At 46.2% G+C, this 15754-nt stretch overlaps 1 protein-coding gene across 9 annotated transcripts in view; it reads left to right on the plus strand.

Moving 5' to 3' along the window:
* The first annotated feature begins 3795 nt into the window (after positions 1-3795).
* SLC41A3 (solute carrier family 41 member 3) overlaps positions 3796-15754 on the plus strand; it is a 32027-nt gene continuing 20068 nt past the window's right edge. For 4 of the 9 annotated variants that reach the window (XR_010082274.1, XR_010082273.1, XR_010082275.1 and 1 more), the window contains exons 1-2: positions 3806-3943; positions 4976-5292. Coding sequence is in view for 3 of the 9 variants with exons in the window: in XM_063411503.1 (XP_063267573.1) it covers positions 5002-5292 (291 nt within the window). In the remaining 6 variants the exon portion in view is untranslated. Of the gene's footprint in view, positions 3944-4975; positions 5293-8618; positions 9164-9518; positions 9962-12369; positions 12389-15754 lie in introns of those variants that run through there. The other 5 variants (XM_063411506.1, XM_063411505.1, XM_063411504.1 and 2 more) reach the window with 5 other exon arrangements.

A 15754-nucleotide genomic window follows, 5' to 3' on the forward strand; every position in this document is an offset into this window, starting at 1 on the left:
GCTCCCTTGGTTTCCAAGTAAACGAGCTTTGGAGGTAAGTTAGCAAAAGAGGCTGATTCATTAGCAGCAAGGGAAATCTGTGTGTTGGAGGGGAGCCCAGCTGCCCAGAGGGATTTACGTAGTGACATGCTTCTCAAATCTTTATAGAACAGGCTGAGTGATACGCACACGGGCTTGAACTGTATCACAATCACATGCTTGCTAGGCTCAGTTCTTATCTCATGGGTTTCTCTGGAGAGTATCAGTTGCTCCAGTCCTTCACAGGGCTTTAAATTTGTAAGGGAAGAAGTCACAGTGAAGTGTCCTCTAATGTGAGAAAATTCTGTATCTGTTTTCTTTTCCAAATTAGGTCACCTTTTAAGGCAGTTCTGGATGGAGTTTGTCCACAGTTATAGAGGCTGTAAATAACATCGGTATTACAACGTTTGACAAGATTTCATTGCGCCATCACTACTCTATCTGAACATCATATCTCAAATTAATAACAAATTAATTTTATCTGCTGAAAGACCCCAACTGTCACCCTCCTGTCTGGAATGAGATAATTTTGGGCAGTTACTCTCTTAGAGGAGGAATGGGGCCAGAACATTCTTCTGGCATCATTACCGAGGGCAGGCTTGTGCACAGGCATGAGTGCTCCCCTTTGTCCCACCATGTGGAGTTCAGGGAGGAGAATTCTGTCTCTTTGAAGCATCTTTTGCCTCTTTGTTGGCTGTCAAGCACTGGTGCCAATTAGTGCCAGAGAAGGGCACTCGTCCACAAGATCAGAAGCAGAAATGCACAAACTGCTCTCACGGAGGACGCTCAGCAGCTGTTGGATTATAAAGATCTCTGGCCCCTCCTGACCTGGGCCAGATTTGAACCATTGACCTAGAAGCGAAAAGCTTGAAATCCCTGCACAAGCCACAGGATAAACAGGACTCGCAGAGCCTCATTCGCATTCAGTTGCTGCCATCTAATGGCAGATGGAGTGGAAAGGCCTCAAGCAATAGAAAGCAACATAAATATCACCCTTGGGACTATAGTAGGTGGTAGAACCTGCACAGGTAATTCTCATCAGAGTGCTGGGGAAGCATGGGGATTTAGGCTGGTTTTGTTCCTCTAAAGAAGAGTTTGACAAAGGACTGCTGTGCTGCAACTCAACACAGAAGTGTCGCACTATAAACACCAGGTCTTCACACTGCTCTTGCTCTTCTCTGCTGAGTTGTTTCCATCCAGGAAATCTCAGGGAAAGTTTGTGATTGTGGCCTGGCTTAACAACTGCTCCAAGGGCAATGGCAACTGAGTGATGAGCATATAAAAAGGGGAGGTGATAAAAAAAAGAAGGTGGGAGATGGCACTTTTAATTTTTCTTTAAACCACTGGTGCACACAAAACATCTGGACTTCCCAGAACTTTGTATCAGGAGAAGGAGGTAGAGATTAGAACAAAATCAACATAACTATCTAGAATTTATTTGGCCTGGACCAGCAGACAATAAAGCTCACTTTCCTTCAAATATTACATAAAGGAACACAAAAGAGAAAAGATCTCTCCTTCTCCCCCTTTACCAGCTCCAGGAAGTTCCTGCTGTGTTCTGCCTCTAAACCCTCAGATTTATAATCTAAAAAATATTGATCATGTACAAGTATTGCACTGCCTGTTTCTGTCTATGCATGTATCTCCAAATAATTCTTTTAAGCCATGCTAGCTAACACTGTCACACAGAGGAGAAAGGCTGGAGACTGCATATTCCTTTATGCATCCCTGAGCTGCAGCAGGTGGGTGTCCAGAGGCATGCAGCCTGGTGAGCCATGCAGCAGTCTCCAGCAACCTTAACACAGCCCCAGTGGTGACAAGGGAGCTTGCATGGCCCAGCAGTCCAACTAAGTCTGTAACCAGGGCTAACTGAAGTAATAAATCGTGATTTATATTTGAGAAATGTCTCTAGTAGTCCCTAGTCAAACAAGAAATGCCATTTTATAGGAGAAAGCTGTGAAGGAAAAAAATCACATCTTCAGACAGAACACTGAAGAAAGCTGTAAAATTCCACTCTTCTTGGCTGAGGGAATAATTGCTGGAAAGAAAGCCCAGCTGTGAAGCAATATGGAGGTGACAAAGGTAATACAAATCTTTTTCCCTGCTGAAGGAAACAGTCTACAAAAGCACTGTGGGGAGAAACAGTAATGAGTGTATTGAGTCTTCACCTTCCAACTGCTGGTGCTACCTGCACACCTGTGAGAGAGCAGAGGAAAGCAGCACATGTGAATTATAACTCAGGGGGGAGATAAAACATCTTAGGATGAGGTTGCTCAGCTTTGTGCTAACAGGCACTTCTCAGGCTGCAAGGAGCAGCTGAGCTATCCTATCTAAAGGGTCTTTGGAGCTCTGTTTGCAATCAAGGTCCAGCCACTGTTCCCTTACGTCAAAGCCAGGATCTATCCAAACAGTGTTGCTGCACTTCCGAGAAAGAGCAGCTTTGTGCCGCTGCTGAAAGGCAGCCTACTCAAACATGCACCCACTGGGGATGCTCCAGGGGCTGCAGCCTGGCACACCAGGTCATGGCACATGAGCCAGGCAGGTCCTCTGCACCCAGAGTGAGCTCTGGCAGGGAGCTGGAAGCTCTTCTTGTGGCTGCTGCTCAGACCCAGGTGTGAGATCCCTTGTAGAACAGTTACATTCCTGAGCTGGAAGCATTACCAAAATGCCCTTGTCAATCAAGTTCCCCGGAGACTTTGTGCTTGCTCTGTAGATATTTTTCTTTGAAGCTCAGGGGTAAAATGATAGGAGAATACACTTAACAGGTCTAAAATTGTCTTGGCAATGTTGCTACTTTTTAAAACCGCATTCCTTCCCCTCATTTCTCACACCAAGACGCTGTCTTCTGACCACTCTCAAGGAAGCATCAGTTGCAAAGACGTAAAATTACACCAAGTGAGCTGAAATTTAAAGCCTTGCCCTTATAGAGTGACGTTCAACAGCCACCGTGCACCCTCGACACGCAGCAGCTGCAGGGTTTCATTACTGCCACTTACAAAAACCTTCAACTCCTTTTGGTGTGCCCTGCTTTGAGCCAGAGGCACCGTTTTATCTCTAAGAGCCCTTTAGCATAGCATGACATCTGACAGACTCCAGCAGGATATAAGTTTGCTCTGGTACTGAGGTATGATTTAATAACCTCAATTGTTCTGGAAATTTGAGCTGCATGATTCAGGAGACTTGCATGAGTATGGTTACTCCAGTGATAATAAGATTTATGTGCTTAAATGTGATGGATGCTGTAATCACATTTCTAACACGCTGATTCAGAACGGGAGGGGGAGAAAAACCAAATCAACAGGAGTTTTGCTTTGCCGGTGGTGGAGGCAGGCTTTTGCACAGGAAGCCTGCAACCCGAGCTCTCGCAAATGCCAAAATGAGGAGGAAAAAAAAACCCGCCAACCAACCCAACAAAAAACACCCCGACGAACCCAAACAGAGGAAACGTCTTTCCGCAGCTCTTAATTGCAGCCTCCTGTTTACGCTGCCCACGCTGGAAGCTGTCACCCTTTCCCTACCATCCTTCCCGGGCTCCGGGAGCGGCGAGGGAGAGCGGGCGCCGCTCCGGGCCCCCGAGCGCGGCCGGCCCGGGGGCTCTGCCCCGAGCCAGAGCCGTCCGTGCTGGGAGCGCCCCCGCTGCGGCCGGGGGGTACCGGGAGGGGGCTGAGGCTGCTGCCGGCGTAGCGGGGCGTGCGGCAGCCGCGGTGCGGGCACGGCGCCGGGGCAGGACCGGCGACTGCCACTCACGGCACCGCCTCCGCCTCCTCGAGCGGGGGCCGGGCTCGAACCCGCGGCCGCCGCGCAGGGCGGGCGCCGAGCCGCCCCCGCCGCGCCCAGATGTGGCGGGAGCTCCCGCGCTCGCATCGCCCCGGCCGCGCCCGCGGGCCCGCGGGGACCGCCCCGGCACGGGCAGCGCACGGAGCCGGTAAGCGCCGCGCGGGGAGGGGGCCGCGGTTCCTCCGCCCGCAGAACGGGACTTTGTCTTCCTCCCTCCCCTCCCCAGCCGTGATTGGGGCCTCCCAGCCCCCAGATTTCTTCCTCTCCCCAGATGCTGGGGCAAGAAGAGGGCTGGTCCTACCTGGGATAGCGCAGGGCCTCGGCGTGTTAGGGCTCCACCCTGAAAATGAGAGCGCCAGAGAACATCTGGCAGAGGTTAATCCAGATGAAGGCTGGCAGGAGGTGATGGGTGAAAGACTTGGGGCACTGCCTGGGCCAGCAGTGGGACAGGCAGTATGAGTGACAGTTCTATCAAGGAATGAGATCTGATGGCAGCAAATGGGCTACTGGTTAGAATTTTGCATGTTTATTTTTTCTTGTAAGATGCTGTGGGGTCATTGCAACTTCCCTGTAGATAGATGAGTCATGCAGTGCATGTATGTCAACTAAGGCACAAAAGGAAGGAAAAGTATCCAGATTAGCAGGAAGATCAAAGAATTGTCTTGTTACTGAGGAGGGCTGGACAGCTGTGCTAGGTGGCAATCATAGTACACATCTGGAGGCTAGTTCTTTGGTGGACTGTGGGATGCTAGGATATAAGGAAGTCAACTGCTCCCATTTTTTGGCTAGGTGTCAGGTCCTGAAAAGGGTTGGATTCTGCTGGGCTCGTAAGTTCTTGTGACTCCCAGTGTGAGAGCTGGTGGGTCAAGAGTTCAGGCCACATGCAGCACCTTCTGCATGCTTCTAGGCTTTCTCAGGGGAAGAGCCGGGATGCACAGCAAACACTGCAGCATGAACACATGCCTAGGAGGAGATGCAACTACAAAAAGGGAGATTGGTTTGACACTATACAAAGTTGAAGGTAAACTAAGTGCTAGTATTTAGGCCAGCAGAGTATCTCGGGTTTGGGGACTAAGTGCTAGTTTGCCTTCAGGTTAAGTGCACACAGTGCCAAAGAATTTCCCGTCTCTCACCTACCTGATACTTTTGTTATCTCATTGTTTCTGACTTTGTTTTTCAGAAAATCTGTGATTCAAGAAAGCCACCATGAAAGGTGAGGAAGTTCGGCAGAGGAGAAAAGAGGGCAGGTCTAGGAATGGAGAGCGATCCAGGCACAAAGGAAAGAGCAAGGGTAAACACAAAGAGAGCCGACTTGGCAGCCAGGAAGCAGAGGATGTCTCTCTGCATGCACAAAAGAAGCTGTTGGCTGAGGAGAAAGCGGCCATGGCAAAGTCACAGGAAGAGTCAGCAATCTCAATTTGCCTGCAAGTGCTCCTGCCATACCTCCTAGCGGGGCTTGGCATGGTCTTGGCAGGCATGGTTTTGGATTATGTTCAGGTAAGGGAAAGAAACTCATATGACATATATGGGATAAGGGGGGGACTTTTCTTCACAGGCAGAGGATTTGCTCTGGGAATGGCATAGTAAGGGAGATTTGCAGCAGTTTTCTATGCCAGCTTGTCCCTCTCGAGAGACATGTGGTGCTTTTCTGGCGCCTTTCCTCCTCTGGTTAAAAAAGAGAACACGGTACTAAAGAGTACATGAAGGATGATTAGGAATGTGCAGTGCTGTGCAGAGATCTCCCCTTGGTCCTGGTAAGAGGGTGGGTGAGAGCAGTCTCATGGCTGGGGTAGCACTGTGCTTTCCTGCAGCAGATTCACTGGTGACATCACTCACGGGTGTAGCTCTGGACAGCCCTGCACCCGCTGCTTCCTTGCACAAGGCATCAGCCAGCCCAGCACTGCTAACTCTTCATACAACAGCTCAGCCTTGCCTGTGCACCTACTCCTTTTCTGTGGCCTCACAGCAGATGACTTGGATTCTTTAAGTCCCATTTCTGACTGTGTGGTGGTCAGGATGAGACCTTTTCTTCTGTGGTGCAGCAATACAGACCTTTAAGGCAATGATCAGCACCTAATATTAGACAGTTTAAAGCTGCAGTTAATTTCCAGATTATAAATTGCCATGCCTTTGCACTCTGGGTTACTCTAAAAGCATGCTTTTTTGTTAACCTTGTTATTTGACTAACTAGCTGTGAGGTCAAACTACCCTGACCTATCTGAAATAGTGACACAGAAACTACTGTGCTGACATTGACAACTTGCAAAAATGTGGAGCTGTGTTCCTTTGTCATTAACCCAGGGCTGATCTCCCTGAGCTAGAAGAGCTACAGAGGCTTAGGAGTGACCCAGTATCCTTAACTGACCTTAGCATGTGCTTGATACACAGCAGAATGTCTAGTCAGATCACAGAACACCAAGCAAATTCAGAACCCAGTGTCAAACTACTTTTTGTCTCCCTAGACATCATTCCCAAGAGTCTTGAGCACTGAGCAGCCACTTCCGTTTTTATTTTTTAGACTTTTTAGAGCTGCCTGTTCCTATGAATCTCTGACATTAAATGTATGTTTCTTCCTACTGTGAGTTATTAAAGTGTGAAATGGATTGCAGATGGGTTTATGATGTTGGAGGAGGACTTTTCCTTCAATGTTTCTTCCCTGGCAGGTTTTTTTTTCCTAAGAGGAACTGAGCCACTAATATGAACAGAATGTGAGGCAAACCTCATTCTCCTCTGAAACTGCAAAAGTCTGCTTTCTGTTTTTGTAGATAAAGAGTTCACTAAAATTATCATATTAGTGCTTAAAGTATGGGAAATCAACCCATGCAACCCATGCAACATGTCATTGGAAACGTGGCTTTTGGCAATTAGCACAGTGGCTGTTTGTGCATGATCATGGTCTACTTGAGCACATCTCATCAAGGACTTGTGCTGCCCTTCCTTCCTGAGCCAGTCCTGGCCTTTGCCTGGCTGCTGCTCTTGTTTGGGACAAGCAGTGGATCCCTGAGAGTCCCCAGGCCTGAGGCACATTCCATTTGCCTGCTTTCCACCTCTCCACAAAAGTTCTCTTCTCTGCCCTTTCCTAAAGTGAGGGGGAGGAGAGCAAGGTTAGAAACAAAAATACACTGCTTGATGTAACAGAGAGCTCACAGAGTCAGGAGTGGTAGTGCTTGAGCAACTGGGACGTGCAGTCCCTGAAGAGCATCGTTCTCCTGTAAGCCCATGGTTCTGGAATAGTGCTGCCTGTTGCTAACATTGCCACGTTGTGAGAGCATTCACAGGCATTTCTGTCTCTTTGCAGGGATGACAAGGTAGGTATGAAACTGTGCTCTCAGACACTTGCCATCTTTCTGTTCTGTGTTTTGTACTGTGTCGGTGGATGGAGGATCTAGATCAGGGTCAGGACTCACCAAAGAGGCTGTTTCTGCTTTGATTCTTCCAGGACAGTGCTACTTGTTGACTTGTTGGCAACATGAGGATAGGGCATATCTGTGTGCACAGAAGGGCAGTAGTGCACCTCCCCGGGTTTTAGCATCTTCAGTGGTACAGCCTTGAATTGTTGTGGGTTTTTTTTTAGTTTTTTCACTAGCTAGTTACAATCTTTTTCCCACTGTTTAGCAATGCTCTCTTTCTTCTCAAACCTGATGTATCTTTTCTGGAAAAACAAGGTATATTTCTTTGCCAGGAAAATGTGATGCATCTCTCTGCTAATAAATACGGTGTGGCTCTTTATCAGAGGCTCCTTAAATGCATAATAAAATGACCCAGTGTACACACGTGGGTCACCTGAACCAATTACCTCTCTGCATACTGATTTATCGGTTGAGGGCTTTTTATGGTGCTTGCTTAGAAGGAGAGAGATGGAGCGTGATAAACTCATAAACCCTATCAGGCTGACTCTTTAGTACAGGATGTGTTGCTGCTGACTTTTTTAATGCCATTTGAGTCATTTAGGCTCATTGATATTTCCTTTACATTAATGTTTCTGCCTGTCACCAATCCAGCTGGCATATGGGACTAGGTAGGCACATTATTAGAACTTGAAAACCTATGTTCTTGTCCAGAAATTTTGTCCAGAAATTGTCTTTTATTTCCTTGAAGCCTCTGTGAATGACTAACCAGAACTCTATCTTCATACTGTCATTTCTCTCCTCCCAGCTGGTATAAAGAGGTTGGGTCATGTGTGGTTATTACAGGATTTTCATTAACCTAACTCTTCCAGATATTGTGGGACTTTCTTTCCAGTTAGATTAGCTGAAATGTACTCTCCTGTTAGCTTTCAGCTAACTGGACCATTGTTAGGTGTTGAAGATACAGTACACACCAAGGTAGATGGGAGAAGGTTTTAGGGGCTGTACCAAAATAGCAGACAGAAAGCAGCAAAGGACAGAGCTTTATTTTCCACTCTGCCTTGCTTCCAGGGAGATCTGCTCTGTCACCTCAGTTTGTGTGAATTCAGACCAAATAAACACTGTCTAAATGGCCGAGAGCTTCCTCAGTTCCCAATTTAGCTGCAAGCATGTCATGTTCTCTCCAACTCCCCCACAATGCTGGGGACCCTGTCACAAGGACAGAGTCCACAAGCCATTAGCCTTTTTGTCTCTGCAGAGGATGTGAGGGAAGGGGTTGATCCATCCTAAATGGTAGTTTTTAAAGCTTTTTGACCCTCTGAATCAATTATTTTGCCCAAAATAATTATTGGAAAGAAGCCCAAGCATAATACCATGAATCTTTTCCCTACACACTTGAATTTGAGCTGAAGCCTTTACGGAGCAGGATACAGGTTTTTTGGCCATATGTAGCCATGGTACAGCTCTGATTTTGGACCTTTTATAAGCTGCTTAACCATGAAGCCTCTGGGGTGAGACCCCCCCTCTCTCAAAGACAGTACCTCCCTGGGAGCATGCAGGAGCAGCATGTTTCACTGTAGAACAGGAAGGGTGAGCAGCTCACAGTGTGCCCTTTCTCTCCCTTGCCTGTCGTGCAGGGATATTATGGAGCTACCTTAAATAAGCTCCGGCTAGGACTCTTATCTTGGCCTTTGCAAACTAGCAGAAAGTTGAAGTGATGACAGCAGATAAGGGTGTTCGCTTTTGAAGCTTATTGGCTGGTTCTCTGAACTTTTTTTCCCCCTGGAGCCAGTCATTCAGAGGTACAGCTGGCACAGCCGGATCGCTGTGTCCTGCAGAGAGCATGGAGCGGACACGAGGGGCCAGGGTCTAGCGGGGCAGATCTGGTGTCACCAGCCGGCTCCGCTGTGTCACCTGCCCGGGGACGAGACCTGCGCAACGCTGTCAGCTGAGGGAAACGTGGGCTCCTGCTTTCCCTGACCTTTCTTCACCTTGGAGAAGTGCAGAATGGATCGTGGTTGGTAACTCCCCACCTCCTCGGCCTCGGGACAGTGAGGAAAGTTCGGCAGTGCTTGTGGTGGGAGCGAGGGAGCTGGGCTGGTTTGCAGCAGGCTTACACATTAAACCATCGAATCAAACGCGCGCCGCGCTCTGACAAGAAATGTAACCCGAGGAGAAAGGACACCAGGGTGTTTGAGCACGCTGAGGGATTCTTGTGTGACCTGTCACTCTTTCAGTGTTGTAGCCTGAGCAGGTCTTACTGGTTTTTGCTGAAGTGGTGGGAGCTGAATGGGGTGTGGGCTCGTTTCTGTTTGTCCACAGGCATCTCTACAATCTTCTCTTCTCTTTTTTAATTCCCCCCTGGATATAAATCAGAGAAATTGTGTCCATCGGGTTTGCTGCCACCTGGGCTCAACCCAGCTGAACCAGTTTTGGAGGATACCCTTGCTGCAATCATCTGGACGGGCTCCTAGGAGGAGAAGAAACTAAAGGAATTTGGCATCGTTGCTGTAGTTTGAGGAAAAACATTCCTTCTGACTTTGGAGAGAGCTATAAGGAGGATCTGTGTGATGTCTTGATCTCCCTCCATTTTCCTGCTGAGCATGGGGTAGCAGTGTGTGACCATGGTGGTCACCCAGTTACAGCTGGAACTGTGCTTCCACGGCAAGAAGCTGAGAGGTTTCACCTGCAAGTTGACCAGGTCAGCCAGTGGATTTCTCCCAGAGACTTCATTCTCCATTGCCTCCCAGATTTTTGTGCCGTTCCTTCTGGCTGGCTTGGGAATGGTAGCTGCTGGCCTCTTGATGGATGTTGTTCAAGTAGGTACCTGTGATTAGGCAACTTGTAGTGAGAGGGTGGGCTAAGGCTCTGACCTTGAGTATTTGTGCTTGTTTGTTTTTAATGACTGTGGTCCTAGCAGCCAGTAGCAGTATGGCTGTAGGCTTTTTCTGTGCTGGAGGGATTCTATCCATCTCCTTTAGGTCCTTTAGGTCAATAGCTGGGTTCCATGTAATGTGGGATACTGTTTTTCAGATGGCTGCGTAACACTGCACTGGCTGCATTGGATTGGGCCCTCCCTTTTCTCTATCAAACTAAACGCTTTGGTAAAGACTCCTGTGAAGAAACTGGATCAGGCTGCAGCATATTCCCCTGTTGCATGATATCACTTCTTTCCTTCAAAAATTGCTGATAAGGAGATCTAGGTCAGGGTTGTTATTAACTACCTATTTTACTTAGAGGCAAGTTCATGCTTTCAGTTTTTTGCAAACTAATGTAATCTTTGGTCTAGAATGCATTTAGATACTGTGATGAGAGGCATGCCACCATAAAATGATTAGCATTGCCTACAAACTGAGTGCTTCTTGGGCAGTTTCTGAGGTGAGTATAAATTTAGAATAACTTCCACTGACTGCCAGGGAGTGCTGCTGCATTTACACCATTGTGCCCACAACCAGGATCTATCCTATGTGTCTTTCCTTTGTACCAGTGGCACAAATAGAAATGCAAAATTTGATGTAGTTTGGTCATCTCATGCCAGTGGATTTACAAATCAAAAGGCTGGCAGAGTTTCCCAAGGATATATCCTGCACTCTGAGCTCACTGGAGTACATTGGATTCTCTGGCATTAATACCACAGGAGGAGCTAAATATGGATACTTGAATGTTTGGAAAGACAATACCTTGCTTGTTTTTTTCTTGCACTGGAAGAAACAAAGAAGGCAGAGAAGTAGAACTAAAGGGAACACAAGGAATATCAAAGAAGGGTTAACTGGAGTGGCACGAGCTGATGCTGTGCTGTGTTTGTCATCTCCACCTTGTGCTGTGCTTAGCCACAGACCTGTCTTGCAGCATTACAGAAGTTCTCAAACTACCCAAGATGTTAATAGTTATCATTTGTTTCAAAGAAGGAGAAAGATGTAGCACATACCCACTCTGTACCTTGGAGTGAATAGGTCTTTGTCTAGAAGAAATCAATTCACTTGCTAGGAAGGGAGCTATGTTCAAAAATGTAATTGTATCCAAACTGATGGGAAACACAAGCCATGTATGCATACATTGCACTGTCCTTTAAATAACAATGTGCAATCTAGTCTGTGTATTTTCTCACTTGGCTCCTATAAATGGGGTCAGGTGTAAACCACAGTCACAGGAAGTGTATATTTTGGTGAACTATGTTGAGATAGAAACCACCAGTCTATGGGTTCAGCTCCCAAAGGAGGGAGCCCAGTTTTTAGCTATGCATTGAAAGTCACAACTGGCACAGGAGAGATGTTAGTGAGGTTAGCTGCCATGGTATCAACAACCCCATAGCTAAAACCAAAACCAGTGGCTGGGAAAATGCAGAGATCTTAGCCTTTAAAGGTTGAGGATATTCTTTTGTGCTTCTTTGTCTTTGAGCTGTTTATTTTCAACTTCCTGCAGGCGTGAGAGCTAGAAACTCACAGTCTTGTCCAACTAAAACCTGACACTAAGTTTGTTTGCTTGAGGCCAGGTACCATAAGACTCGTATTTCCAGTCATGAGTGCTCCCATACTGAAACTACAGGTTTTTCAAGTCCAGGAGTTTGTGATTTGCCCATTTTCTAGTGGTTCTTCTGGCTAAGGAATGTTTCGCTCTGTTTGTAGTGACTGCAAAACATTCTTAGGAAACTTTGTGTCTGCCTTGGACAGGGAGATATATGGGCAAGCTTAAGGATGGTATCTAGAGCACAGATAATACTGAGTTTAATCCTGCTGCCCTTCTCTTATTACATACAAAATATCTTGAAAAAACTTGGTTCTGTGTTGTGAGTCCAGCTGATGCTGTCTTTTGCAGGGCTCATATTGCTGTAAGGAGAACAAAGTGTAAATTGCTCATTCGTATCCTATCAAACTTCTTAAGATTTTAGCAGTTTCTGATCTGCTCTGGGATGAAACCAAGAACAGTACGTATTGCTGTTTAAAAGAAAACTCAACAGAAGAGACTTATCTAGCCCAGTTGACTCTAGGGCTCAGACCTGGGTCTCCTATGCTGTAGGAAAAGGATGCCCAGAGAAATAGATGTTTGCCATTTTCTCTTTCTTGGGTGCAGGTGATACAGTCTCTCTACTGGACTGATAGCGTGGCACAGGTTTTCTTCCTTCTGGACATTTCTGCCTCTGCTCCAGTGATCCTTGGCCCGCTGGTCCATCTGGATTCTTGGCTGGCTGGCATTGGTGGAGACCTTGCAGGACCCTGGCACAGTGTGGCCCACTTTTTTACAGTAAGGTGAAGAATCCTATTGAAGCTGGATAATCAATTTCAAACCAGAGAATTCAGGAGGAAAACTTCCCTTTCATTTTCCCTTTCCACACCACTGGAATGGGACACGGTCCAAATAAAAGTCACAGCTATAAGATATCTCTGTCCTTTGTTTACAAAAGCCCATGAGATGATTAGCTTTGAAAAGGATTTTGAGTTGGCTTGCATTTTGTACTCTAGGAGATTTTGATCTTTCTGTTGAGTTGTTCAGAGCAATGGAAAACCTCTGAGGCTTCTGAGCTGCTGCCATAGGAGATGAATGTCCTGGGGAGGTAACAGGATGTGGTTGGGTCTGTGAAGACAATGTGAGGAGCTCCAGGAGGGCTGCACTGAAGCTGGGGGGCTGGCTCAGTACACCCATGATAACTTCTCTTCCTCTGAGGGACCCCACAAGCAGATCCAGCTGCTATGGGTAGAACAGGGGGTTAACCAAGCTTCTTTGGAGCTAAATTTTAGGGCCAAAACTCAATTATGAAAATATGAAGTGGAAAAGAGTCTCCTTCTGGCTCTGTGTCCGCCTGTGTGGGTTTGCAATGCTGCATGGAATGCTTTTGTTCTTTCTAGGCCATTTTCATCTCAAAGGGCAGAGACATTTCCTAGGCTTTGTCCAGGTGTCTTCATTCAGGTGGTTCCTTGCCTGCATGGCTCCAAACTGTCCCACTCAGCCACTCCCCCAGCTGTCAGTACTGCAAGTTGATGGCACAGACATCATCTGTTTATTCTGTATTTCTGCAGTCACTAACACAGTGGAGTCCTGGCTGTTGTGGTATAAATCATTGTGAATCTGTCCTTAGGCTCTCGGTGAGTCACTAATGAGACTCAAATAGAGGCAATTAAGTCAGCTTTTTTTATTAGTACAGTTGTGTGATTATTAATTGTTCAGAGCTTTCAGGTGTAATTATATGTAAGGCAGAGTACCAAAAAATCATGCCTCATATGCTGAAACTTCTGTTCTGATGGCTTGAGACCTGCAAAATCTATTATGTCCCAAGGACTGGAGCTTACCTAGATATACCAAAGTCACATTTCCCAAAGGTGGCATGCACAGAAAATACATTTCTATTGCTTTCTGTTTATGTCTTTTTATGTGCAAAATATGCAAGGTCTTAAGTATGAATTTCTGCATGCCTCTGTGCTTTAAATGATTGGGGATTTTTACATTGTGACTATGAAGTCTGTTTTTTCTCCCCTTTCCTTTCAAAGTGTCAGAGATGTGTTTGGATCTTTATTCTTAATTAAAGAGAGAGGAGAGAGGGGGATGTGAATCTTTAAAAGAGGTGTCTGCCCCTAGCTTTTCTCAGGTATTTAAGTTCCATGTTAACAAACATAAACAAAACCGTAGTGTGTCAAATAAACGGACAATTTTTTGTGTTGTTGGTTGTTTATGCAACAGTAACATACCTTGAACATTTTGAATAGCGCCTGTTTCCAAATCACTTGCCAGGAAACGTACCTTTTTTATATCGATAATAACGTTTTTCCTGTTATCTGCACTTCTGTTGCCTTGCACCACAAGCTCAGGACTGGCTCAGCCCCAATTTCATTCATCCTGACTGAGAAGGAAGCTGTGAGGTCTTCCCAGCAGACAGACAACATCACCTACCCACAGCTTCCTGCAGCTTCCCATGCCACAGCCAGAGAAAAACACCGAGCTGTTACACCCTGTATATATTTCCTAACAGGCTGGCAGCTGAATGTGTCACCATTTGTTTAGTCTGTCCAACCACCTGGATACTCGTGTTTATAGAATCCCAGTGGATGTGAAAAAGGTGGGTAGGGATGTGCTGTTAGTTTTGTCCTCTAGTGCCAGAATTCAGGACCACCATGGGTAGTAGCCAGTGACAAGTTGGAAACAACAAACAAATTGATCCTTCACGTCATGTGCAGCTAAACTATGGAAATTTTTGCCACAGGATGACACATGGGTTGGAGGGGGGAGTTTGGATGAGCACCTGAAAGAGAAACGGGGTTTGGCCTGGAGAAAAGAAGACTTAGAGATGACCTTATCACTCTCTAGAACTTCCTGAAGGGTGGTTGTAGTCAGGTGGGGGGCGGTCTCTTTCTCCAGGCAACAACTGGCAGAAGGAGAGGACACAGACTTAAGCTGCACTAAGGGAAGTATAAGTTGGATATTAGGAAGAATTTTTTCACAGAGAGAGTGATAACAAGTACTGGAATAGCCTGCCTGGGGAGGTGGTGGAGTCACCATCCCTGGATGGTTTAAAAAAAAGACTGGATGTGGCACTCAGTGCCATGGTTTAGTTGAGGTGTTAGGGCTGGGTTGGACTCCATGATCTTGAAGATCTCTTCCAACCTAGTGATTCTGTGAAAGCCCTCCAACACTGGTAAGTGTGCAGAAAACCCCCACCAGCTCAGTACTCTGGCAGGTAGTCATAGCCTGGAAAATACACAGGAGAATTATCACATTTACTTGTCATTTTTGTAGATTCTTGTATTATACACCCGAATTAATTATTGGCAGAGCTAAGGATGGGTTAGATGGACCGTTAGATTAGTTAGATGGATCTGACTCACTGCAGACACCCTTTTTTCCTTGTATTCCACTCTCAGATATTGGGCTTGTTACTTTTCCTTCATGCTCAGTGGCCCCATTCTGTGATTTCATCCTGATTTAAACCTCTCTGGCTACAGCTGGACTTCACCAACATCCTTGAATGCACAGAGGAGGAATTAATTCTATTCCAAGGCACTGTATGGTACAAAAACTAGAGAAGACTTGTCAGTCAACAAAGTTTCTTACATTTTCAGATTGTCTCTGGTGTTGCAGCTGATTCAACAGCTTTGTACAGTTCAGCTTCAGAGGAGCAACAACAGTCAAGATATTGGCCCAGCAATTTGGCTTATGAGATATCTTAATTCAAAACCTTTTTCCAGTTGCACCAAGAATGTACTTGGTAACAGGAAGATTTAGGAACTGCCTGTGGAGAATAGATGCAAAAATCTCATTCCCTCCCACCACCAGTCTTAGATGCTTAACTAGAAGTTTGGTAAGAAAAGCCAGACATTACTTCTTGTTGTGAAATCATTTTCCAGATCTTTGTTTTTGTTCTTACGAGTTTGGGTAGCAATAGAGGTTCCTGTATCTACTGTCAGTGCAAAGGATGGAGAATATGCTCTATTTAATTTGGTTTGTGAAGCTTAATTACTTTTAATGTTGGTCTTGGCTGATGCTAAAGGCAGATTTTAACTTGTGTGTTTCCAAAATCTTCTCTTGCCCCTAGAAGGAAAGATCCTTCCCCATTAGGGTAGTACTTTGTTGTGCCTGGGATGAGAAAGAATACTGTGAGCTGAAAATTCCTTCTTTCAGCCCAA

The sequence above is a fragment of the Prinia subflava genome, chromosome 14 (assembly GCF_021018805.1).
Source record: "Prinia subflava isolate CZ2003 ecotype Zambia chromosome 14, Cam_Psub_1.2, whole genome shotgun sequence".
In the NCBI taxonomy this organism is placed as follows: domain Eukaryota; kingdom Metazoa; phylum Chordata; class Aves; order Passeriformes; family Cisticolidae; genus Prinia; species Prinia subflava.